Source organism: Hemitrygon akajei, chromosome 19 (genome assembly GCF_048418815.1).
Source record: "Hemitrygon akajei chromosome 19, sHemAka1.3, whole genome shotgun sequence".
In the NCBI taxonomy this organism is placed as follows: Eukaryota; Metazoa; Chordata; class Chondrichthyes; order Myliobatiformes; family Dasyatidae; genus Hemitrygon; species Hemitrygon akajei.
In genome coordinates, this window is record NC_133142.1 from 24,185,609 (window position 1) to 24,213,134 (window position 27,526).

Genomic DNA, 27,526 nt, shown 5'->3' on the forward strand with positions numbered 1-27,526 from the left:
GCACCAAAAAAAATAGGTCTGTTGTACAGGATTGAAATTTCTTCACACAGAAGAACGGTGAGTCTTTGGAATTCTCTTCAGAAGAGTTATTGAGGCCCAATTGTAGCATATGAAAGAAAGGTAATAATGTTTAGCCACCGAGAGAATTAATGGATGTGGGGTTAGTACAGAAAATAGCCCATGCTAAACTTAGTCATGACTTTATGAAGAATAGGAGTTAACTGTCTTACTCTTGCTTCTATTTATGTTCTCTGATGTACCCATCGTAATATTGATTTCCATTTAGGGAAAGTGTTGCTTTTAACTATCAAATTTGATAACACAATACAATCTACAAAAAAATCACACTACTATCAAGTAATTCCTCTCTGTTAACCCTGAACAAGCTCAAATTCAAAGTAATTTGCGGTTTTATCTTATACTAAATTAGTAACTAGATAAAAGAAATAATCCAACTACTTCAAAAAATTACAGCAAATTTAATTTACATAAGTATAATAGAGACAGTTCATCCTGCTTCTAGGCAACAGTCAAAATTCCAGACTGAATTTTTAAATCTAGCTCCTTCAAACATGAGGAACTATGTTCAAAAAACAGTCTTCACAGTAACATTTATACTTGTAGTTGCTAAACAGGTTTTGCGTGGGATATCTACTTATTCTTGTTAAAGAAACAGTATTTGTTTAGATCTTTTAATTAATTTTAATGTAGTTATATACATTGCAAAAAAAATTACAATGGTATAATTATAATTAATAGATGTGCAACTCAAACAACATGGCTGATTTGGAAGAGGTTAATTTTTAAAACCAGGAGTGTTTCTTAATACATATTCATAAATAGTCCAAAAGGAACATGCTGTAACAGTTTTATAAACTACGTGTTGAATGGAAACTGCCAATATATCATGATGTAGCAAGACAACGTTACAGTTAAACAAAGCTAGTGATTTGTTTTCACCAATATACTATTACATACGAACTTCAAGGCTTATGTGTCAATCTGGTTGCTAACAGACAGATGCAAAATATGGCTTAAAACAGATTTGTAACTTTATAGTGTTTGACAACCAGTAAAGTGTTGGGGATACATAAAAATTTAAGAGGCAAAAATATATTACCATTATAATAGTCTTCTCTCTCCTTCATAATTTGATTATAATTCAACTTTTGAGGTCACTTAACATCTGCAGAGTGGTATGCATTGCTTCAAAATAGACAGTTCTCTCCCCCCTCAATATTTCAAATATACATTAACTGAGAAAGAAATTACCACTCAATAAAAGTCCTCACAGTAATATTGTACCTTTTAACTTGCGGATGGACCTGAAGATTTTTCTAAAATTTCAACTGTTGTGTTGGCACCAAATATTTTGTACATTCTTTCCTAGCTGCAGGATGACATACACACTGTTAACGTCGTACACTGATGAAATAGAGATGGCAGACTTGGAAAAAGCAACACAGATGCAATTACACATTGAGTATCTTCTTGACTGTAAAAATTATATCCTTAACCTGAGGTACACTGTTCTCTTCCAAGATCTTTGCATAAGGCATAGGGAGATCTGCACCAGTAACTCGTGCAACTGGGCTGTCCAGGTAATTAAATGCTGGGCCTAAAATGAAATAATTGTTTAGTAATTCAAAAGGACTGCAAAAAGTGTCTATAACTTTAAGTAGCTAGTTAAAGTGTCCTTATAATAAATTTATTATTCCATATTCAGTAACTACTATATCCTCTTTACTTTACCTTCCATAATTTTGGCACAGATTTCAGCACCCACTCCAAACTGTGGCCAACCAGCCTCAACTGTTACCAAATGATTGGTTTTCATCACGCTGGCTTCAATAGTTTCAATATCCATGGGTCTGAGGGTACGCATATTAATTACCTGAAATGGTGCAAATTCCTTCATTAGTACATTTTAGGAAAAACTGTCAGTATGCAAATACCTTTGGACCACGTTACAATTTTATCCTATGAAAGGATTACACCAACAAGCATTTTGTGCTTTACACAAGATCCCACAAGCTTAAGGAAACAACAGAATTTTCTAACACAGCTGGCTAAAAATTACTGTCAATTATATAAATGATTTGAACATTTAAGAGACAAATCTTAAAACTAAATTTGTGTCTGTATCAGTGAGCAAGATCCAAAACAACAATTTCTAGTGTTTAATGAATTAGCTAAATAATTTCTTGTGAAATGCCTCAATTACATGGCTCAATTTACGACAATGAGGCCTTCAAATAATTGACATCTCTTACCATCCATGTAAAATACAGCAGCATAAAGCTGACAGGTATTAATAGCAACAAGTTGAACAGTTTGAATGAGGTGATCATTAATGAGATGCTCCAGCACTGACCTATAAACTGCTGACAATACAGTGCACAATCACCGGTATTTGCCTGAACAATGTTGGCATTATACCACAAACTTCATAATCTGGGGGATTCACACACAAATGCATGAACGTGAAGTTGTAGTCAGTTGCTTGCAATGGAAGTGAACGGCAACAATCTAAAATTCTTGAATTGGTCAAGGGTTAGGTTTTAGTTTATTTTTAAACTGTTAGGGCTTACAATGTCATCAGATATACAACTCCAGCTTAATTGCGGGTTGGGGGGGGGGGGGGTTTCATGACTTTTCTGGTAAACATAAAAGTTCTGGTAACCAGCTTTTTTTACTTCTACGTAGGTCAGGAAGCAAAAAAGTTAGAAGCGAACAGGAGGCTTGGTGCAGTTAGGATACAGTGAGCAGAGTTTTAGACAAGCGAGTTTACAGAGCAATGAAGGAACCCAGCAATTAGTTCACCAGAATAACCTTGTAGACATGGACAAGGGCATCAGCACCAGAGCAGTGGAGGCAAGGGTGAAATGCTATAAAGGACTGAAGCATTGTGGCCAAAGGCTAAACTCAGGATCAAGCAGTGAACGGTCACCCTGGAGAGGAATGGAATTAGCAGCTATGGAAAGAAGTGGATAATAGGGATCAAAGACTAAGGACCTGACCTTCCCATTATTAAACTGGAGAGGAGTTCTGTTGATCTGGTCATTTAGACACAATGGAGGAGCATAGAGGAGCGATAAAAGCTGTATTCCGTCAGTACTCATCTAGAAAATGACAGCATATTTTCAGATGGAGCTGAGGGGAAGGATACAGATAAAAAGAAGGATGCTTAAAATATTAGAAGAAGTCAACAGGTCAGGCAACTTTTATGGAAATGAACAACCAGTCCACGTTTCCGGTCGAGACCCTTCTTCAGGATTGGAAAGGTGGGTGGAAGACGCCAGAATAAAAAGACTGGACGAAGGGGAAGAAGGATTAACTAGAAGGTGATAGTTGAAGCCAGGTGGGTAGGAAAGATAAAGGGCTGGAGAGGAAGGACTCTGACAGGAGAGGAGAGTGGACCATGGGAGAAAGGGAAGGAGGGGCACCAGAGGGAGGTGGTAGGCAGGTAAGAGGGTGTAAGAGGTCAGAGTGGAGAATAGATGAGAGAAGGAGGAGGAAAAAATGTTTTGCTGGAAGAAGAAATCGACATTCCTGCCATCAGTTTGCAGGCTACCTAGATGGAATATGAGGCGTTGGTCCTCCACCCTGAGAGTGGCCTAATCATGGCAAAAAAGGAGGCTATGAACCAACAGGTCGGAATGGGGACAGGAATTAAACTGGTTGGTCACTCGATTCTCAAATCGGTTAATTCAACCTCTCTTTGTGCTCGCCATTGCCTTTTACAGTTTAAGATTGTTCACAGAGCCCATATGTCTAAATCTAAATTATCTCGATTTTATCCTAACATTAGTCCGCTTTGTGATAAATGTAAAAGGGGCGAGGCCTCTCTCATTCATATGTACTGGTTTTGTCCTAGCTTGGAGAAATTTTGGAAAGATGTCTTCATAACGTTATCGTATATTCTGAATCACCACCTAGAACCTAACCCTTTAATTGCTTTGTTCGGTTTCTGGGGCGAGACAGATTTACGTCTGAGTTCGACTAAGTGTCGAATATTATCCTTTGCCTCTCTCCTGGCTAGATGTTTAATCCTACTTAGATGGAGAGATGTTGCCCCGCCCACGCATGCTCAATGGCTTAATGATATTATGGCCTGCTTAGACCTTGAAAAAATTCATTATTCAGTTCTTAATTCGGATTTAAAGTTCCATAAGGTCTGGGGACCTTTTATCGAGTACTTTCATAACCTTCCTCTTAACTAAGGTTTTTTTTCGGTCCCTTGCTTTCAGCTCCTTTTTTTGTTGGTAGTAGGCATTAATATCTTCTGTTGCTAAGTGTATTTACAGTTTTGGGAGTTTGATTGTCCTGATTTATATTCCCTATATTGTGTTGTGGTTGGTCTGGAGTTTTTTTTTGTTTGTTGCGGGGCTTGGGGAGGATACTAATTTTATGTCCTCAATTTGGGTGCTTTCTCAATTATCTTTCTTTGTATCATACAAAGTACAGTTAGACGAGAAGCTAGACTGGACTGCCAACACAGATGCCTTGTGCAGGAAGGCACAGAGTCGACTGTACTTCCTAAGAAGGTTGGCGTCATTCAATGTCTGTAGTGAGATGCTGAAGATGTTCTATAGGTCAGTTGTGGAGAGCGCCCTCTTCTTTGTGGTGGCGTGTTGGGGAGGAAGCATTAAGAAGAGGGACGCCTTACGTCTTAATAAGCTGGTAAGGAAGGCGGGCTCTGTCGTGGGCAAAGTACTGGAGAGTTTAACATCGGTAGCTGAGCGAAGGGCGCTGAGTAGGCTACGGTCAATTATGGATAACTCTGAACAGAGACAGAGAAGCAGTTTCAGCGACAGGTTACTATCGATGCAATGCTCCTCAGACAGGATGAAGAGGTCAATACTCCCCAATGCCATTAGGCTTTACAATTCTACTGCCAGGACTTAAGAACTTTTTAAAAGCTATTATTAATGCTTTTTGAGATAGTGATTTAGATGCATATCATATTTTTTACTGAGTTAAGTATTGTATGTAATTAGTTTTGCGACAACAAGTGTATGGGACATTGGAAAAAAGTTGGATTTCCCCATGGGGATGAATAAAGTATCTATCTATCTATCTATATTATTATTGTATATTTATTTTTGCACTGTATCAATGTTCTTCATTTCGATCTGGGGTTTTTTATCTGTAGCTATATAGAAAATGTATAAAAAAAACTAATAAAAAAAACAAACTGGTTGGTCACCAGCAAAATCCGCTTTTGGCAGATGGAGTGGAAATGCTTATCAGAGTGGTTTGCAGAATCTCGTGAGCTTATGTTTAAAATATTTATTTTTCCATTTCACCTTTCAGTCACCTACCTCACAATCAATACCTTCCTTTGCAAGAGCAACAGCTGCGTCCATGCAACTGCCTACACTTTTGGAGTGTGCAACCAAGGTGATATGGGATCCTGCAAGAAAAAGTATATTTTAATTACACACAGAACTGTACAAAATTAACACAGGTTTCAAAAAAAAAACACAATAGATGTTTCTCAAAACACTGAAGATGCTGGAAATCCAGACCAACACACACAAAATGCTGGAGGCATTCAGCAGGTCAAGTGGCATCTACGGAAATGAACAAACAGTCAATGTTTTGGACTGACAGCCTGCATCAGGATGCCTTTCATGTAAGGGTAGAGTCGGTGAATTAAGGGTCAAGGGAAGATGAAACAAAGAGAAATGGTATTTGCCATAAGACAATCAATTTAGTCAATCATTTCAGAATTCTATTCAGATAATGAGCGAGTTTTATGTTCATGGTTGCTACTTGCAATTAATATTTTGAAAAGCGCAACTTTATAATCCATTGCACTATTCTTCCTCCCAATGTGCCACATAGTGGTTAAAGGAATACCACAAATTCTCAAATTAAAGCACTTATCTTCAAAGATTTATTTTCTCTCTCCCTGTGCTTCCATAAATAAGGAGAACAGGGCAATCTTATGCAGTTTAGAAAATTCCACAGACCTCAAAATATTTCCATGACAAGGCCTAGCTAATCTAGCCTAGATGTAGAGGGTTACCTCGATGGCCTGAAGCAACCCAAACTACAGTGTTCTGGACAAAAGCAGGATCTTTGGTTCCTCCCCAAACTTTGCCAACAGTAAAAGCCACAATTAATTTTTTAATATTAAATGTCTCTTACAACCAGAGACATTACAACTGAAGTATTTAGTTTTTAATATTTAAATCAACTAAAAAGATATCTTCTCTTTTGCCTGCTATGCTCTCCATCAGGTCCAGCAGCAAGGTAAACAGACTGTGGGAACAAAACAAATCTCTCAATACGAGACATCCATCTGCATTAGATAATATCTAACCCAATGAGTTGACCTGTAACCTTAATTTATCTCCTCTTCTATTTAGTATCTCATTGCAATGAAGACACAGCATTTTCCAGAGGGAAGTACAGTACATCACCTTAAATCAACTTCAATTTTTCACAAGTGTGCTTATGTTACGTTCAAGTTACATTCTCAACCAGCCTGAAGAAGGGTCTCAGTCTGAAATGTGGACTGTTTACTCTTTTCCCTAGATGCTGCCTGGCCTGCTGAGATCCTTCAGCATTTTGTGTGTTGCTTCAGATTTCCAGCATCTGCAGATTTTCTCATGTTAGTTATTATTTGCCAGTTTAGTAACTACAAGTTGTGTTAATTTGTTACTAGTGCCTAATTCTGGATCATTTGTCTTGAACAGCATACCTTTACAAAATTAAACCAATATTCATTACTAATAGGTCTCATGGATGATCTTTTATAAAGTGCATAGCCACCTCAGCTATGATGATTCAATTTTTAAAGCCATAATAATCCTGAATCTTTTGAATTTGTTTTCATATCTAACATCAGTTGGTTGAACTGGCATGGTTAGATATTAAATAATAGTGAATATTGCGTACCAGGTACACAGTATAACAACACATGAGGATGCTAAAAGAAGATTAGGATCTACATCAAAGGCCTCAGGTCATAAGTGTAGGTGTCATAGAAACACAGAAAATAGGTGCAGGAGTAGGCCATTCGACCCTTCGAGCCTGCACTGCCATTCAGTATGATCATGGCTGATCATCCAACTCAGAACCCTGTACCTGCTTTCTCTCCATACCCCCTGATCCCTTTAGCCACAAGGGCCATATCTAACTTCCTCTTAAATATAGCCAATGAACTGGCCTCAACTGTTTCCTGTGGCAGAGAATTCCACAGATTCACCACTCTCTGTGTGAAGAAGTTTTTCCTCATCTCGGTCCTAAAAGGCTTCCCCTTTATCCTTAAACTGTGACCCCTCGTTCTGGACTTCCCCAACATCGGAAACAATCTTCCTGCATCTAGCCTGTCCAATCCCTTTAGAATTTTATATGTTTCAATAAGATCCCCCCTCAATCTTCTAAATTCCAGTGAGTATAAGCTTAGTCGATCCAGTCTTTCTTCATATGAAAGTTCTGACATCCCAGGAATCAATCTGGTGAACCTTCTCTGTACTCCCTCTATGGCAAGAATGTCCTTCCTCAGATTAGGGGTCCAAAACTGCACACAATACTCTAGGTGCGGTCTCACCAAGGCCTTGTACAACTGCAGTAGAACCTCCCTGCTCCTGTACTCAAATCCTTTTGCTATGAATGCCAACATAACATTTGCCTTTTTCACCGCCTGCTGTACCTGCATGCCCACCTTCAATGACTCGTGTACAATGACACCCAGGTCTCGTTGCACCTCCCCTTTTCCTAATCGGCCACCGTTCAGATAATAATCTGTTTTCCTGTTCTTGCAACCAAAGTGGATAACCTCATATTTATCCACATTAAATTGCATCTGCCATGAATTTGCCCACTCACCTAACCTATCCAAGTCACTCTGCATCCTCCTCACAGCTAACACCGCCGCCCAGCTTCGTGTCATCCGCAAACTTGGGAGATGCTGCATTTAAATCCCTCGTCTAAATCATTAATATATATTGTAAACAACTGGGGTCCCAGCACTGAGCCTTGCTGTACCCCACTAGTCACTGCCTGCCATTCTGAAAAGGTCCCGTTCACTCCCACTCTTTGCTTCCTGTCTGCCAACCAATTCTCTATCCACATCAATACCATACCCCCAATACCGTGTGCTTTAAGTTTGCACACTAATCTCCTGTGTGGGACCTTGTCAAAAGCCTTTTGAAAATCTAAATATACCACATCCACTGGCTCTCCCTATCCACTCTACTAGTTACATCTTCAAAAAATTCTATAAGATTCGTCAAACATGATTTTCCTTTCACAAATCCATGCTGACTTTGTCCGATGATTTCACCTCTTTCCAAATGTGCTGTTATCACATCTTTGATAACCGACTCTAGCATTTTCCCCACCACCGATGTCAAACTCACTGGTCTATAATTCCCCGGTTTTTCTCTCCCTCCTTTTTTAAAAAAGGAGGTCCATTCAGATCTGATCTGATTTGAGCTGGCGTTCCCCACCTGTTTCCTGTCATGACCAATACCGTTAAGGAAGGGCGTCCAGAGTCCCCAGGTTGGGAACCCTGAGATTAGAGGCTTCTTTGGTTGTGAAGCAAATATCATTTAACCCCAGTTGTAAGTTATTTGATAGATCCTTAGGTTATTTGATAATTCACACAATCATATGTTGTTATCGCGTGTTTCCAATATGCAGTGTGTGTGAACTAGATAAGCTGATAAAAAATGTTGCCATTTATAAATTACAAATTTCTCCATAACCTTGCTCCCAGTGATACTACTGACCTTTTTAGGCATTTCTATACCGAATATAGTGTTGTTCACTATAAGCACATATGAAGAGGATTGATCGCTAATCAAGCAGATTGAATTAAAACCTCCATTAAATGCATGTTTGAAGCCTATGTTTGCAATAGTTCTCACTGAGTACGTTTCACTGCATATGGAACAAAATGCAGAATGGGATTCAAAGAGTTGATCATCAGTTCCATTCAATACAAGTGAACTACCTTGTACTTCACAGGAAAGCAACTTCAAATAATAATGCAAGCTTGTAACAAGCAGGAACTAGGAAAAATAATATTTAAAATTACATAAGGCAAGAATTACACCAGAAACATTTAGAAATCAGACAAAATTCCAACCACAATTTCAAAACTCAGCAATTGAAATGTTCTCCAAGGTACAGAACTACATTTAATAAAACAAACACCAAATGTATCTTTGTTTTACCTGCTTTTTCAACTTTTGCCTTTCCTATTGGGATAAGGAAGTCTTTTGACTGAGCTTCCTCGGAAACTTCAAAGGGCACACCATACATCAATTCATTTTCCAGAAACACAACTGCAAGATTACAAATGGTCAATATACTTCACAAGTAGAAAGTTTTACATATGCATCATTGATAAAGAAACGGGCAAAGTCATAAAAGTTTGAAAAGATCCAGTTTATAAAGTTGATATCCTTGTAGCCGAAAGACAATAGCTGACGTTCTTGGACTATAAGAACAAAGTAACTCCTTCTCCAGTAAACTGTTCTGTAATTCTGATGATCTCCATGAACAATCACAATTAAAGACCAATGAGTCACTATTCAATGCCCAAAGCTCTGAAGCTGCTTATCACAACTGGTATTTAGTGGGCAAAAGTTTATGCAATTTCCTTAAGATAATCCTATGAAAATGCTGCCCCAAAACCCTTCCCCTTTAATACTTGTAATATCTATACCTAAAGTTTCCAAAAAAAAACCCAAAATCATTTGTGGCTTTAAAAGCACCCTTTGTTCATAAAGGGTAGAATAACATTGGGTAGTTCATCCATGTGAACAGCTGTCAGAGGATTAATGCAATGAACTATCTACCACCTTCTGAAAAACATTTTAAGGCACTAACCAGGATTATTATCTCGAACAGCAGACTTCAACAGGCCTTTTGCATCTTCAGCACTCCAAGGACTAATGACTTTCAGCCCAGGACAGTGGCTGTACCATGCTGCAAAGCACTGTGAATGCTGAGCAGCCACTCCTGCAGAGGGACCATTTGGACCCCTGAAGACCACAGGAACAGGTACAGCACCTGCAGACATGTAGTATGTTTTGGCAGCAGAATTTATAACTTGGTCGATTGCTTGCATCGAGAAGTTGAAGGTCATGAATTCACAGATGGGCCTCAAGCCAGCCTGGGGAATTAGTAAGCATTAAATAACTTTGTTCTTCCAAGGTCATATATATAATAAAACACAGTCATATGTGCAATACTTATACAAAACCTGATATGAATTTTTCATCCTGCATTCTGATAATCATGATCATTTTATACACTGAGTTCTTTGCACTACCGTTTATGAAGTGTATCAATCTACTCTTTGGAATAAAGCTTTAACTTTATTGTTACAGGGGTTAAGAGTGGAGGCACAGCAATAGTAGTTCTTTCTTAACAAGGGTATTTGTAGTTTTAAACAAAGAGTCAGATTCTACTGGGAACTGCTAACAGCTGCATGGACAGCAAGGTTCCTTCCAGTAAAAAGGCATCACTTCTGCTGAAGGGCCTCAGCCCAAAGCATTGACTGTACTCTTTTCCATAGATGCTGCCTGGCCTCCTGAGTGCCTCCAGTATTTTGAGTGTGTTGAAACTCAAAACCTAAATAACCAGAAGGTCATTCACAGTAGTTTTCCAACTAGGTTCTGCCATTGGACATTTGGAGTTGAACAGCAAAGCCAGATGTTCTATGCTACCTTAGCTCAAAGAGGTTGAACTTACCACAGAGAATTGTCCTCCACTAATATTAGGAGAACCATTAAAGGATTTAGACAGATAGTTGTATTCTCACTAATTTTTGAATTCAGTACCCAAGTTCTCTCAACTAAATTTTAATAGTACGAACATTTAAAACTCTTGAGCGGCAAGGTAGCATAGTCGTTAGCACAACGCTTTACAGTACAGGAAAACCCCAAGGCATTCTACTAATATGTGAAGAGCAAGAGGATAAGACGTGAGACAATAGGACCAATCAAGTGTGACAGTGGAAAAGTGTGTATGGAACCAGATGAGATAGCAGAGGCACTTAATGAATACTTTGATTTAGCATTCACTACAGAAAAGGATCTTGTCGATCATAGGGATGACTTACAGTGGACTGAAAAGCTTGAGCATGTAGATATTAAGAAAGAGGACGTGCTGAAGCTTCTGGAAAGCATCCAAGTTGTTTAAGTCACCAGAACCGGACGAGATGTACCCCAGGCTACTGTGGGATGCGAGGGAGGAGATTGCGGAGCCTCTGGCAATGATCTTTGCATCAACAATGGAGACAGGAGATGTTCTGGAGGATGTTGTTCCATTATTCAAGAAAGGGAGTAGAGATAGCCCAGGAAATTATAGGCCAGTGAGTCTTACTTCAGTTAGTAGGCTGATGGAGAAGATCCTGAGACACAGGATTTATGAACATTTCAAGAGGCATAATATGATTAGGAATAGTCAGCACAGCTTTGTCAAAGGCAGGTTGCGCCTTACGAGCCTGATTGAATTTTCTGAGGATGTGACTAAACGCATTGATGAAGGTAGAGCAGTAGACGTAGTGTTTATGGATTTCAGCACGGCATTTGATAAGGTACCCCGTGCAAGGCTTATTGAGAAAGTAAGGAGGCATGGGATCCAAGGGGACATTGCTTTGTGGATCCAGAAATGGCTTGCCCACAGAAGGCAAAGAGTGGTTGTAGACGGGTCATTTTCTGCATGGAGGTTGGTCACCAGTGGAGTGCCTCACGGATCTGTTCTGAGACCCCTACTCTTTGCGATTTTTATAAACAACCTGGATGAGGAAGTGGAGGGATGGGTTAGTAAATTTGCTAATGACGCAAAGGTTGGAAGTGTTGTGGATAGTAAGGAGGACTGTCAGAGGTTACAGTGGGACATTGATAGGATGCAGAACTGGGTTGAAAAGTGGCAAATGGAATTCATGCCAGATAAGTGTGAGGTGACACACAGAAAATGCTGGTAGGACGCAGTAGGCCAGGCAGCATCTATAGGAAGAAGTACAGTCAACGGTTCGGGCCGAGACCCTTTGTCAGGACTAACTGAAAGAAGAGATGGTAAAAGATTTGAAAGTGGGAGGGGGAGCGGGAGATCCAAAATGATAGAGGACAGGAGGGGGAGGGATGAAGCTAAGAGCTGGAAAGTTGATTGGCAGAAGGGATACAGAGGATCATGGGATGGGAAGCCTAGGGAGAGAGAAAGGGGGAGGGGAGCACCAGAGGAAGATGGAGAGCAGCAAGGAGTGACTGTGAGAGGGACAGAGAGAGAAAAAAGAGAGAAAAAGGGGGAAAATAATAAATAAATAAGGGTAAGAAGGGGAGGAGGGGCATTAACGGAAGTTAGAGAAATCAATGTTCATGTCATCAGGTTGGAGGCTACCCAGACGGAATATAAGATGTTGTTTCTCCAACCTGAGTGTGGCTTCATCTTGACAGTAGGGGAGGTCATGGATAGACATATCAGAATGGGAATGGGATGTGGAATTAAAATGTGTGGCCACTGGGAGATCCTGCTTTCTCTGGCGGACAGTGTGTAGGTGCTCAGCGAAACGGTCTCCCAGTCTGTGTCGGGTCTCACCAATATATAAAAGGCCGCACCGGGAGCAGTATATCACACCAGGCTACTTACAGGTGAAGTGTTGCCTCACCTGGAAGGACTGTCTGGGGCCCTGAATGGTGGTGAGGGAGGAAGTGCACGGGCAGGTGTAGCACTTGTTCTGTTTACAAGGATAAGTGCCGGGAAGGAGATCGGTGGGAAGGGATGGGGGTGGGGGGGGGGGGGAAATGTATGGACAAGGGAGTCGCATAGGGAGTGATCCCTGCAGAAAGCAAGGAGAGGGAAAGATGTGCTTGGGAGTGGGATCCCATTGGAGTTGATGGGAGTTACGGAGAATTATATGCTGGACCTGGAGGCTGGTGGGGTAGTAGGTGAGGACAAGGGGAACCCTACCCCGAGTTGAGTGGCGGGCAGATGGGATGAGAGCAGATGTGCGTGAAATGGGAGAGATGCGTTTGAGAACAGAGTTGATGATGGAGGAAGGGAAGCCCCTTTGTTTAAAAAAGGAAGGCATCTCCTTCGTCCTGGAATACAGGGTGGGAAGAGGAATAGTCCAGATAGCTGTGAGAGTCTATAGGCTTTTAGTAGATATCAGTAGATAAGCCGTCTCCCGAGATGGAGACAGAAAGATCAAGAAAGGGGAGGGAGGTGTTGGAAATGGACCAGGTAAATTTGAGGGCAGGGTGAAAGTTGGAGGCAAAGTTAATGAAGTCAACGAACTCAGCATACGTGCAGGAGGCAGTGCCAATGCAGTCGCCGATGTAGCAAAGGAAAAGATGGGGACGGATACCCGTATAGGGTTGAAACATGGACTGTTCCACAAAGACACAAAAAGGCAGCTGGGACCCATACGGGTGCCCATGGCTACACCTTTGGTTTGGAGGAAGTGGGAGGAGCCAAAGGAGAAATTATTGAAAGCAAGGACTAATTCTGCTAGACGGACAAGAGTGGTGGTAGAGGGGAACTGGTTAGATCTGGAATCCAAAAAGAAGCGGAGAGCTTTGAGACCTTCCTGGTGGGGGATGGAGGTATATAGGGACTGGACATCCATGGTGAAAATAAGGTGGTGGGGGTCAGGGAACTTAAAATCATTGAAAAAATTCAAAGCGTGAGGAGAGTCATGAACATAGGTAGGAAGGGATTGAACGGGGGGGGGGGGGGGATAAAACAGTGTCAAGGTATGTAGAAATGAGTTTGATGAGTAAGTGTGAGGTGGTTCATTCTGGTAGGTCAAATATGATGGCAGAATATATTAATGGAAAGACTCTTGGCAGTGTGGAAGATCAGAGGGAACTTGGAGTCCGAGTCCATAGGACATTCAAAGCTGCTGTGCAGGTTGACTCTGTGGGTAAGGTGGCTTATGGTGCATTAGCCTTCATCAGTCATGGGATTGAGTTCGTGGGAAGAGCCGAGAGGGAATGTTGCAGCTATATAGGACCCTGGTCAGACCCCACTTGGAGTACTGTGCTCAATTCTAGTCGTCTCACTACAGGAAGAATGTAGAAACGATAGAAAGGGTGCAGAGGAGATTTACAAGGATGTTGCCTGGATTCGGGAGCATTTCTTATGAGAATAGGTTGAGTGAACTCGGCCTTTTCTCCTTGGAGCGACGGAGGAAGAGAGGTGACGATAGAGGTGTACAAGATAATAAGAGGCATTGATCATGTGGGTAGTAAGAGGCTTTATCCCAGGGCTGAAATGGCTAGCATGACAGGGCACAGATTTAAGGTGCTTGGGAGCAGGTACAGGGGTAAGTTTTTTTACACAAGAGTGGTGAGTGCGGGGAATGGGCCGCTGGCGACAGTGGTGGAGCCGGATACAATAGGGTCTTTTAAGAGACTCCTGGACCGTTACATGGAACTTAGAAAAATAGAGGGCTATGGATAACCCTAGGCAATTTCTAAAGTAAGGACATGTTCAGCACAGCTCTGTGAGTCGAAGGGCCTGTATTGTGCTGTAGGTTTTTCTATGTTTTAAACCCAGGTTTAACTCCTGCCACTGCCTGTAAGGAGTTTGTATGTTTTCCCTGTGACCGCATGATTTGCTCTGTGCGCTCCAGCTTCCACACACAGTCTAAAGACGTACTGGTCGGTAACTTAACAGCTCATTGTAAATTGTCCCCTGATTAGGCTAGGATTAAATCAGCAGGTTGCTGGGCAGTGTGGCTCAAAGGGCAGAAGGGCCTATTCACATAGTATCCCAATAAACAAACAAAGAGTCCTGGTGAAAAGTCTTGACCCGAAAGGGCGACTATACTCTTCTCCACAGATGCTGCCTGGCCTGTTGAGTTCCTTCAGCATTTTGTGTGTGTTTGTTGGTTGAATAAATAAAAAGATTCAAGTTTCTGACAACCATCCATGCTCAGATCTAATTTAAGCTGGCTGTCAAGGTATATTTCAGCAACTTTTAGAGTGGAGATCATTCTGCACTGCAACCCCCCCCCCCCCCCAACCATCAGTACAGAATGCCTATGTAGAGGCCCATCACCAAGGATATGGCTATTTTCTGCAAGCATCTATTGGATTGTGCAAATAAGTTGAATTTTAACTTAGTCTAGAGATGAGAGTTGAACATGGGTTCAACTCCAACGGCACAAATCTGAGCCAGGACTATGACAACTTCAATGAACATATGAACACTGAGATTCTACATTGAGGAAAGGCCAATTTTGATGGTATCATAAAGGATCTGGCAAGTGTGGATTGGTACGGGCTGTTTTCTGGCAAAAGTGTACTTGGTAAGTAGGAAGCCTTTCAAAGTGAAATTTTGAGAGTTCAAAGCTTGTATGTGCCTGTCAGAATAAAAGGTAAAGATAACAGGTTTAGGGAACCCTGGTTTTCAAGAGATACTGAGACCCTGGTTAAAGAAAAAAGGTGTATAGTATTGAGAAATATACCTGAACTATAATCATTATGTATTAGCTATTTACTATACTATGTAATCACTGCTAGGTACCGAATATTAATATGTAATATTTTACTAGGCACATTGTTATGTGTTGTTTTCACTAGATACTTTGTACTCTCTTAGCTGCATATTATGACACTTACAGAACACCTGCTTGTTTTGCAACACTATTAGCTGAGGTGTATCCCATGTATTACACTCAGCCTTTGTTTAGTACGAGATAACGGTGGCGGACAGGATGCTGCGAGCAGGAATATACTGTGAGGGAGGTTGTCTGAAAAACATAATCTTGGCCACGAATAAGGCCCCAATGCGAACGGGTGAAAAACAATGGTGACGTACCGCAGGCTAGGCAAAAGCGATTAATTAATTCATATATAGATGATATGCAACAAAAAATTGATTGGGTATGCTAATAAAACCGAAATGTAACTGAGATAAGAAATTACTATAAAAAAAGCTCGGTGGGCTTTCGGTGACAAGTTCATTGATTGCCTCAGCCTTTGTTTGCAAATAAAGGTTTACTTTTCTTGAAGAATTGTCTATGTCTCCAAGTCATTTTAAGAAACCACGACAATAGCAGGTAGGGACAAATGAGGTACTTATGGCGTATAAGAAGTGCAAGAGAATATTTAAGAAAATCAGGAAGGTTAAAAGAAGCCATGAGGTTGCCCTAGCAGATGAGGTGAAGAAGAATCCTAAGGTATCCTACAGATATGATAAGAGCCAAAGGATTGCAAGGAACAAAACTGGACCTCTGGAAGATCAGAATGGTAGTATATATGTGGACAAAAGAGATGGGGGTGAGATATAAAATGGATTTTTTTGCATCTGTATTAACTTGGGAGACAGACAAAAGAGGCTACAGTAGTGAAGCAAAGCGGTATCAACCTCATGGATCCTAAACAGATTACAGAGGAGGAGGCGTTTGCTGTCTTGAAGCAAATTAGGGTGGATAAATCCCCAGGACCTGATCATGTGTTCCCTCGGACCCTGTGGGAGGCAAGTGCTTCGGGCCCTGGCAGAGATATTTCAATCATTCTTAGCGACAAGTGAGGTACAGGAGGCTTGAAGGATAGCTAATGTTGTTCCGCTGTTAACAAAGGCTCTAAAAATAAACCAGGAAATTATCGGCCAGTGAGACTGACATCAGTAGTAGGAAAGTTATTAGAAGGGACTAGGAATACAGGTATTTGGATAGACATGGACTGATTAGGGACAGTCATCATGCTTTGTGCATGGTAGGTCGTTCCTAAACAACCTTGTTGAGTTATTCAAAAAAGTTACTAAAAAAGTTGATAAAGACAAGGTAGTGGATGTTATCTACCTGGACTTCAGGAAAGCATTTGACAAGGTCCCACATGGGAGGTTGGTTAAGAACCTTCAGTCATTCTGCATTCAAGTTGAGGTAGGAAACTGGATTAGACATTGGCTTTGTGGGAGAAGCCAGAGAGTGGTAGTGGATGGATGTCTCTCTAACTGGAGACCTGTGACTAGTGCTGCAGGAATCAGCGCTGGATCCATTGTTGTTTGTCATCTAGATTGATGATCTGGATGATAATGTGGTTAACTGGATCAGCAAATTTGTGGATGACAACAAGACTGGGAGAATAGTGGACAGCGAGGAAGGCTATCAGAGCTTGCAGCAGCATCTGGACCAGCTGGAAAAGTGAGCTGAAAAATGGCAGATGGAATTTAATGCAGACAAGTGTGACCAGTGTGGGTCTTAACAGTGAAAGGTAAGGCACTGAGGAATGTGCTAGAACAAAGGGATCTGGGAATATAGGTACATAATTCATTGAAAGTGGCGTTATGGGTAGATAGTTATAAATAAAACTTTTGGCACATTGGCATTCATAAATCAATGGATTAAGTACAGGAGATGGGATGTTATGTTACAGTTGTATAAGATGTTGGTGAAGCCTAATTTCGAGTACGTGTGCAGTTTTGGTTACTGCCTACAGGAAAGATGTAAACAAGGTTGAAAGTGTGCAGAGAAAATTTGCAAAGATGTTGCTGGGTCTGGAGGACCTGAGTTACAAGGAAAGATTGAATAGATCAGGACTGTGTTCCTTAGACCGTAGAAGATTGAGAGATTTGATAAGAGATATACAAAAAATTAAGGGGTATAGATAGGGTAAATACAAGCAAGCTATTTCCATTTAGGTTGGGTGGGACTACAACTAGAGGCCATGAGTTAAAGGTGAAAGATGAAAAGTTTAGAAGGGAAAACGAGGGGAAACTTCTTCGCTCAGAGGGTCGTGAGTGTGTGGAATGAGCCGCCAGCACAAGTTGTCCATGTGAGCTCGATTTCAAAGTTTAAGAGATGTCTGGGTAGATACATGGACCGTAGGGTTGTGGAAGGCTGTGATCCCTGTGCAAGTTGATGAGAGTAGGCAGTCTATATAGTTTGTCATGGACTAGATGGGCCAAAGAGCCTGCTTCTGAGCTATATTTTTCTATGACTGCCATTTTCTATTAAGTGATTTGTGGTTATGTAATTATAAGAATCTGATGCAAGTTACATACAAAAATTCTGAAGTTACGTACCATGGCAGCACCAACTGCAATTCCTGCAAAGCCCATCTGAAAGAAAGGTTTAACAATTTTAGCCATGACAAGTTATTAAATGAAAATTTGACATTGACTACAGCTTCATAGTGAAACATACCTCTGAGATTGGAGTGTCTATGATTCTCTTATCTCCCCATTTCTTCCAAAGTCCACGACTCACCTGTAGCAATGTAATCACCAAATATTTACAGCTACTTTCAGGGATTACCATACACATGAACTTTAGACATTAACTGCAGCTCACCTTGTAAGCACCATCATACTGTGCTACCTCTTCTCCCAGGAGAAATACTGATTCATCTCTCTCAATTTCTTCATCCAAGGCCTGGGTCAGAGCATCTCGAATAGTCAACTGGAGACAATAAGTTTTTAGAGCAATCAATATATACTGTTAGAGAAGAGGATTATTTCAAATTAGGATTTAATATTTAAAACATTTGTCTTGAACAGGCAGAACAGCAATCTCAAGATGTAGCCTTATTATAGTCACATGTACTGAGATACAGAAAAAACATTTGTCTGCATACCTTTCTGACTGATCATTCTCTAAATAAGTACACTGAGGAGGCACAAAAGGGAAAATACAGATGTAGAATATAATGTTGCAGTTACAGAGAAAGTAGATAGATAAAGTGTAAGGGCCATCACAGAGTACATTGAGAGATTAAAACTTCATCTTTATCATAAAGTAGTCCGTTCAAGAGTCTTGTAACAGCAGTATAGAAGCAGTCCCTAATCTTCCTGCTACATATTCCCAAGTTTTTATATCTACGGCCCGATGGAAGGAGGGAGACGAGATAATGGCTGCGATGGGTGGAAGCCTTTTTTTTAAACCATGTTTGTCACTTTAAGGAGTCAGCCAGATGATTATAGTTTCTGTGATATACTAGGCTGCATTCTCAACTCTTTGCAGTTTCTAGTGGTCTTGAGCATAGCAGTTATCATACCAAACTGTTATGAGTCTAGGAGTGCGCTTTCTATGATTCATATGTTCAAATAGGTGAGGGTCATCAGGGACAAGCTGAATTTCCATAGTCATCTGAAGTAAAGGCACTAGTGTCCTTCCTCTTCAGTCATTCATTTTTTATGGCTGGTATAGAATAATTTGTAGGTAATACCAGTAACTCATTTACGTGCACACAATGTAGCTCTTGAGGAACTCCTACATTGTTTCAGGTGCGATCTTTCAGCTAGTATGATAAACAGAGGTTCTCTCAGGTGGGGTCACAAGTTCCCATGGGAGAGCAGGAAAGTTACACAGCTTAATCAAAAATACTAGGTCATTACCATAATGTCATTTGTGGAGGTTGTGTTGAACGGCTTAAAATGGTACAACAGTACTTTATGAATTATAATGTGCTTTGGAAATATCACAAGCTAATACAATGTGCTTTTATACTGCAAACATATAGGACAGGAAAAGCAGCACAAGTTTGTCAGACTGGCTGTCAGTAATAAGGAAATATATACAGTGTCACTGAATATGTTTGTGGTGTTCTGCTGGTGTAGTGCATACACCTTAAGATTTGACGCGTGGTGGTTTCAGAGATGCTCTACTGTACACCACTATTGCAACACGCAGCTATTTGAGTTAATGTCACTTACTGTGAGCTTGAACCATTGTAGTCTGACCTCTCTCATTGAAAAGGTGTTTTCACACACAGAACTGCCAGTAACAGATGTTTCTTTTTAAAATTTTTCACACGATTCTCTGTATACTCTGGAGTAGTGGTCGCCAACCTTTTTAAGCCCAAGATACGCTACCTCAGCCTTAATGAAAGGCAAGATCGACCTACTGAGTCGTTCAGACACACGCATGCGCACCGGATCGGAAGTGGAGCCCCGCAGCCCCGGAAGCAGTCTCTCTTTGCAGGCGGCTTTCCGTAGCGGGAGTGTTGCTATGTTACCATTATCTTAATTGGTATTATTTATTTTTATAATGCTCATGTTACAACACCTTTAATTCTATGTTTCATTATTTAATTTTATTTCAACATGAAAAATGAATAAAAATTGACTGTTGCACTCAGTGCGATGACCGGGGCTGAATACTTTCTGCTAGTTCGCTGAAATTTGGCTCATAACTACAGACAGCCAGTCTGAGACAGTCTGTGAGGTGTCTGTCAGTAAGTCAGCTCCTATACTTAGGTTTAATAATTTATCTGTTGTAGCACAGCACCCTCGCAAACCTCCTGACAAGACTGAATATTTGAATGGAGTTTCCTTTGTTAGACTGAATGTCGAACCTGCCACGTCCTTCAGGTGTTTTGTATAGGTAAACTGTTACTGAGACACTAGTATAGGTTTCAGGGGTACGCAAGCTAATGACACCACTGTTTTTTGTTTCCCAGTTCTTTTACATTAGGGGAATGTTGGAATTTAAAGGGGGAGAAGTGTTGTAATGTGAGCATTATCAGACATCCCACCCTGCCAAAACTCATTTCAGGGAGGTAGCACCATCAATTTGCAGGAGACTCCCGGGAGAGGTGGGATGTCTGCAATCGAGTAGCTCCTTAGCGGCTAGCCAGCTCTCTTGCTTTCTTTCTCGCGCTCAAAAAAATTGATTTCTGGTATATTGTATATAATTTGCGGGCATCAGGGAGCCACTATCAATTTGCGGGAGACTCCCGGAACTTCTGGGAGAGGTGGGATGTCTGCATTATAAAGATAGTTGATGCGATTAGGATAATGGTGATGTAGCGGTGCTCCCGCTATGGAGAGCTGCTTGTGGGGAGAGGTTGTTTCCGGGTTTCGGGGTTTTACTTCCGGTCTTTTCTGCCCAGTGTGCATTTTTCATTTTTTTCCGGGATCTACCGGGAAAGTCTCAAAGATTGACCGGTCGATCTTGATCCACTGGTTGGCGACCACTACTCTAGAGACTCTTGTGTCTGAAGATCCCAGATGATCTGCAGTTTCTGAGATACTCAAACCACCCCACCTGGCACCAACAATCAGTCAGATCACGTTTCTTCCCTATTCTGATGTTTGGTCTGAATAACAATTGAACCTCTTGACTATGCCTGGATGCTTTTATGCATTGAGTTGCTGCCATATGATTGGCTGATTAGATATCTGCATTATGAGCAGATGTACAGATGCACCTAATAAAGTGGCCACCGTGTGTACATTTGTCGCCCCAAAGCTGCTGAAAAATTTCAATTAGAAATTCAATTGAAAATATTTACATTATTTTCCATTCATTCACTCTCCATCCCTTATAGTCTAGGCAGTGTGTCCAAACAAGATATTTACAAACTCCTAGAAGAATTTTGTTCATGGAGCATATAGAAAATCAGGGTGTCCCAAAGGAGATGTAAACATAGGCAAAAGAAAACTCCAGACAGACAATCCATTTTTTCCCAGACTTTAGAGCAGTGCATGCCAGCAAGTAGAGAAAATAATGATGACAAATTAGTTATTATACAACTTCTTCGGACATATCACTTATACAGAAAGAAACAAAACAAGAATTAAGATGAGAAATTCTGCTGGAAATCCAAAATAACACACACAAAATGCTGGAAGAACTCAGCAGGTCAGGCATTATCTTTGGAAATTAATAAATGGTTGCCATTCTGGGCCTTGACCCTTCGTTAAAACTGAAAAGGAAGGGAGAAGACACCAAAATAGAAAGGTGGGGGGGGGGGGGGAAGAGGAAGGAGGATAGCTAGAAGCTAGGTGGGTGGGAAAGGTAAAAGGCTGGAGAGCGGAGAGTGGACCACAGGAGGAGGTCCAAGAGGAGAAGAGGTAAAAGGCCAGAAAGGGAATAGAAGAGGGAGGGAATTTTTTTTTAAACCAAGAGGAGAAATCAACATTCATGCCATCAGGTTGGAGGCTGCCCAGACAGAATACAAGGTGTTGCTCCTCTGCCCTGAGGATGACATCATCTGGATGGATACGTCGGAACAGGAATGGGTATTAAAATGTTTGACCACTGAAAAGTTCTGCTTTTGGCAGATGGAGCGGAAGTGCTTGATGAAGTGGTCCCCCAATTTACAACTGGTCTCACCAATATAGAGAGGCCACACTGGGAGCACTGGATACAATAGGTGACCCCAGCAGGTCGCAAATGATGAAGTGTTGCCCCATCTGTAATGACTCTCTGGGGCCTCAATGGAAGTGAGAGGAGGTGAAATGGGCAGGTGTAGCACTTTGACTACTTGCAGTGATAACACCATAAGATATAGGAGCAGAATTAGGCCATTTGGCCCATCCAGTCTACACCGTCATTTCATCATGGCTGATCCAATTTTGCTCTCACTCCCAGTCTTCCTTGTATCTTTCATGTCCTGACCAACCAAAAATCTATCAACTTCTCCTTTATATATAGATAAAGACTCGGCCTCTGCAGCTGCCTGTGGCAAAAAATTCCACAGATTCACCACTCTCTGGCTAAAGAAATTCCTCATCTCCATTCTAAAAGGACAACCCTCTATTCTGAGGCTGTGTCCTCTAGTCATAAGACACTCCCATCTCAGGAAACATCCTCTTCATATCCACTCTATTGAGGCCTTTCACCATTCAATAGGTTTTAATGAGGGCACCCTTGATTCTCCCGAATTCTAGTGAATACAGGCCCAGAGCCATCCCTGCCCTCTATTGTGGACCTGTACCCTTCCAGGTTGAAGAAGAGGGCGGGAAACATCATAAAGGACTCCTGCCATCCTGCGCACGGACTGTTTGATCTGCTTCCGTCTGGCAGGCGCTTCAGATCCCTCCAGACTAAGACTAATAGGCACTGGAGAAGTTTTTTCCCTACTGCAGTCACTTTGCTGAACAGTTAACTGCCGGTTAACTGTCAGCTAACTATTACATGGATTGCACTACCTGTATGCATAATCTATATTTTCATTTATATTTATCATTATTATTGTTATGAGCAGAGAGACAACATCTGCCGGAAATAAATTCCTTGTATGTGCATAGGTACTTGGCGATTAAAGTCTGATTCTGATATGGCAAGCCATTCAATCCTGGAATAATTTTTGTGAACCTCTTTTGTCCCCTCTCTAGTTTCAGCACATCCTTTCTAAGATAAGGGACAAACCTGCTCTCAATACTCTAAGGGAGGCCTCACCAGTGCTTTATAAAAACTCAACATTACATCCTTGCTTTTATATTCTAGTCCTCTTGAAATGAATGCTAACATTGTATATGCCTTCCTCAACACAGACTCAACCTGCAAATTAACTTTTAGGGAATCCTGCACAAAGACTCCCAAGTCCCTCTGCACCCAAGTGTTTTTTTTAAAACTTTCTCTCCATTTAGAAAATAGTCAACTCTTTCACTTCTTCTACCAAAGTGCATGACCATGCACATCCCAACACTGTATTCCATCTGTCACTTCTTTGCCCATTCTTCTAATCTGTCAAGTCCTTCTTTAGCCTCTCTACTTCCTCAAAACTATCTGCCACCCACCTTCATTACGTCTGCAAACTTTTCAACAAAGCCATCAATTCCATCATCCAAATCATTCACATATAACGTAAAAAAGTGGTCCCAAAACAGACCCCTGTAGAACAGCACTAGTCACTGGCAGCCGACCAGAAAAGGCTCCCTTAATTTCCACTTTTGCCTCTTGCCAATCAGCCACTGCTTTATCCTTGCAAGGATCTTTCCAGTAATACCATGGAGAGTTTTCTGGAACCAGTCCAGAATCTAGTGATTCTTGAATGACTCTTAGTAATGGCTCTACAATCTCTTCAGCCCCTTTCTTCAGACCCTGGGTGTACACCATCTGGTCCAGGTGACTTATCTACCTTCAGACCTTTCAGTTTACCAAGAACCTTCTCCCTAGTAGAGGAGCTCGTGGTTGAGCTCGTGGTTGAGAATAGATGATTCTAGATTGGGTGCTGTGTGATGATCCGGAATTGATTAGAGAACTTAAGGTAAAAGAACCCCTTGGGGCAAGTGATCATAATATGATCAAATTCACGCTGAAATTTGAGAAGGAGAAGCTAAAGTCAGATGTATCAGTATTATAGTGCAATAAAGGGGATTACGGAGGCTCCCGACATCTGGAACTGCCACCTCACTGATGGAGTCTTCCACAGTGAAGACTGATGCAAAATACTCCTTCAGTCCGTCTTCCATTTCCCTGTCCCCCATTACTACCTCTCCAGCATCATTTTCCGGCACTCCCATATCCACCCTCGCTTCTCTTTTACACTTTATGTATCTGAAGAAACTTTCGGTATCCTCTTTAATATTATAGGCTAGCTTACTTTTGTATTCCATCTTAATTACTTTTTTAGTTGTCTTCTGTTGGGTTTTCCCAAACCTCTAACCTCCCACTAATTTCTGCTCTATTTATATGCTTTCTCCGGCTTTTACTTCTCTTGCCTTGAAAATACTTCTTTCTCTTTGGGATGTATATATCCTGTGCCTTCTGAATTGCTTCCAGAAATTCCACCCATTGTTGCTCTGCCGTCATCCCTGCCAGTGTTCTTTTCCAATCAATTCTAGCCAACTCCTCTCTCATGCTTCCGTAATTCCCTTTACTCCACTGCAATACTGATACATCTGACTTTAGCTTCTCCTTCTCAAATTTCCAGGTGAATTCGATCATATTATGATCACTGGTCCCCAAGGGTTCTTTTGCCTTACACTCTCTAATCAATTCTGGATCACTGCACAAAACCCAATCCAGAATAGCTGATCCTCTAGTGGGCCTAACCACGAGCTGCTCTAAAAAGTCATCTCAGAGGCACTCTAGAAACTCCCCCTCCTGGAATTCTAAAACATTGCCCTTTTGACATGCATTTTCTATCTCCTACTGTAATCAGTAGGCCACATCTCACTATTGTTTGAGCATCTGTATACAACTCCCACCACGGTCTTTTTACCCTTGCAGTTCCTAGCTCTATCCACAATGATTCAAGACAGTACTGGGACAGAAGTTAGTGGAGAGGGACAAATGGACAATGGAATCACAGAGGCATCAACCCCTGTGAAAAGCCTGTGAGATAAACATGTGTTTGGTGGCAGGATCTCTTTGAATACAAGTTGCAAAGGACAATGTGTTGAATACGGAGGCTTGTAATGTGGTAGGCAAGGACAAGAGAAACTATCAATGTTAACGTGGAAGGAAGATGGGGTGAGTGCAGATGTCCAAGAAATGGAGGAGATGCAGGTGAGAGCAGCAGCAATGGCGGAGGACGGGAAATCCTGTACTTCAGAGATCTCCGAGATCTGGAAAGGAAAGCTACATGCTGGGAACAGATACGGTGGAGACGAAGGAACTGAGAAAAGGGAATAGCATTTTTACCAGAGGCAGGTCTTCAGAAAGGCGCCAAGGAAAGGCCAGCAATATTGTGAAGGATTCCAACCACCCTGCTGCTGCCCTACTGTGTTTTCATATGCCCTGCTGATGCACAGAAGTGCTCCTCTTGCAAAGTCACCTGCAGCTCGTGTCACTTCATGTACAGCCAATGTACATAAATTAATCTATGATTATACAAACACACTCAAACAGCTACTTGTACATAGTGTTTTATAGGACTGCTTTTATATTTATACAGATTGTGTTTTTTCAGTTTAATTTTATTGTGGTTTTTTTATATGCTACATCGGATCCGGGGTAAAAATCATTTCATTTTCGTTTACACTCACCTACTTAAGAATGACAATAAACAATCTTGAATTCGGAGGGCGAGGTCACATTTAACATTCTGTGTAAAGCTAAGAGATATCACTGCGCCCTGAGATACTGATCTTATCTGAAGATGTTTCTAAAATATCACCAGTCCACCAAGCAGACACTTCCCTATCAATAGACAGTAGGTGCAGGGGTAGGCTATTCGGCCCTTCTAGCCAGCACCGCCATTCACTGTGATCATACACAATCAGTACCCCGTTCCTGCCCTCTCCCCATATCCCTTGACCCCGCTATCTATAAGAGCTTTATCTAACTCTCGCTTGAATGCAGCCAGAGACTTGGCCTCCACTGCCTTCTGGGGCAGAGCATTCCACATATCCACCACTCTCTGGGTGAAAAAGTTTTTCCGCATCTCTGTTCTAAATGGCCTACCCCTTATTCTTAAACTGTGAAACTATCGCAAGCTCTATTAATACTTTTGGTTTACAATCGGCCACAACCTTTCGCAGACTGATCACGTTGACTCGCTAGTTTGCACGGCGGGAATGCAGCGGATTTACGGCCGCCCCTGGGAGCCTGAGCTTTCGCGGCAGAACAGAACCGAGCCGAAGGTGACCCCACTGTACCTGAGCGGCCGCGGGCGCCGTCCGGTGAAATTCCCTCCGTGTCCGCAGGCCAAGGGTGCTCTGTGTGAACAATGATAACTCTGCGTTACTGTACAGCCACGACCCCACAAGCCACAACCGCTTTACGCGAATTTCGATCGCACCTTCCCACCGCGAAACAGAATCCTCAGCGCCGCCATTTCCCCGAAGCGCCCGCAGAAAGCAGTCTGACGCCGAGGCCCAACCTGATTAGCTAGCACGACATCGCGCTTCCCGTTCGACCAATGGGAGCTGCGCGTACGCTGGAGCTACACGCCCCGCTTTCATTGGTGGGTGAGGCAACATCTCTCCGCCCATCGCCCGCGACGTCATCCCTCCAACTCTGCCCAAAGCAGGAGGTGCAAAACGAAGGTCCGTTAGTTTGTTGGTTCATATGTTGATCAATAAGGAAAACTATTATGATCTGTTAACTATTGTTACAGATAGATCAGAAGATAATTTAACTGGGAGTGTTGGTATGGCACTTTTTGAGGCTGAATTACGGGCATCAATGAAGAAATGTCTTCCTAATCTGTCGTGGGCAAAGTACTGGAGAGTATAACATCGGTAGCAGAGCGAAGGGCGCTGAGTAGGCTACGGTCAATTATGGAAAACCCTGAACATCCTCTACATAGCACCATCCAGAGACAGAGAAGCAGTTTCAGCGACAGGTTGCTATCGATGCAATGCTCCTCAGACAGGATGAAGAGGTCAATACTCCCCAATGCCATTCGGCTTTACAATTCAACCGCCAGGAGTAAGATATGTTAAAGTGCCGGGGTTAGGACTCAATGTATTTAAGTAAACTACTTAAGAACTTTTTAAAAGCTATTATTAATGCTTTTTGAGAGGGTGATTTTAGATGCATATCATATTTTAACTGAGTTAAGTATTGTATGTAATTAGTTCTGCTACAATAAGTGTATGGGACATTGGAAAAAATGTTGAATTTCCCCATGGGGATGAATAAAGTATCTATCTATCTATCTATCTATCTATCTATCTATCTATCTATCTATCTATCATTTATCAATATATTCTGCAGAATTGGTTCTCATCATTTTGGGCTTACAGTGCGTGGAGGAAATTTGTCCTTGAAAAGTTGTTCTGATTCATTTTAGGTTTTGATGAGCCTTAAAACAGGTCCTTCCAGCAGCAGGTCAGATTTACGGTGGGAGCCCTTCAAACTTTATATCATATTCAAAGTATTGGCTCACATGTGGTCTTTTTATGGATCCCTGCACAGAGAGGTGTTGAG

At 41.6% G+C, this 27,526-nt stretch overlaps 1 protein-coding gene across 1 annotated transcript; it reads right to left on the bottom strand.

Annotated features, from left to right (window-relative positions):
* Positions 1-463: 463 nt before the first annotated feature.
* On the bottom strand, positions 464-26,505 carry pdhb (pyruvate dehydrogenase E1 subunit beta). The gene is made up of 10 exons (XM_073072280.1): positions 26,394-26,505; positions 26,251-26,310; positions 18,272-18,379; positions 18,125-18,187; positions 18,004-18,039; positions 9,853-10,138; positions 9,195-9,305; positions 5,325-5,416; positions 1,753-1,894; positions 464-1,618 (listed from the first exon to the last, which is right to left on the bottom strand). The coding sequence occupies exons 1-10, from the start codon at positions 26,427-26,429 to the stop codon at positions 1,473-1,475; spliced, it is 1,080 nt and encodes a 359-aa protein (XP_072928381.1). The 5' UTR covers positions 26,430-26,505; the 3' UTR covers positions 464-1,472.
* Between the last annotated feature and the right edge of the window lie 1,021 nt (positions 26,506-27,526).

Coding starts and splice junctions, on each gene's coding strand:
- pdhb (XM_073072280.1), bottom strand. CDS start 26,429: ATGGCGGCGCTGAGGATTCTGTTTCGCGGTGGGAAG. Junction 18,188..18,271: donor AGTATGATGGTGCTTACAAG/GTGAGCTGCAGT, acceptor ACATTGCTACAG/GTGAGTCGTGGACTTTGGAA. Junction 9,306..9,852: donor TGTTCGAGATAATAATCCTG/GTTAGTGCCTTA, acceptor GTAATCTTGCAG/TTGTGTTTCTGGAAAATGAA.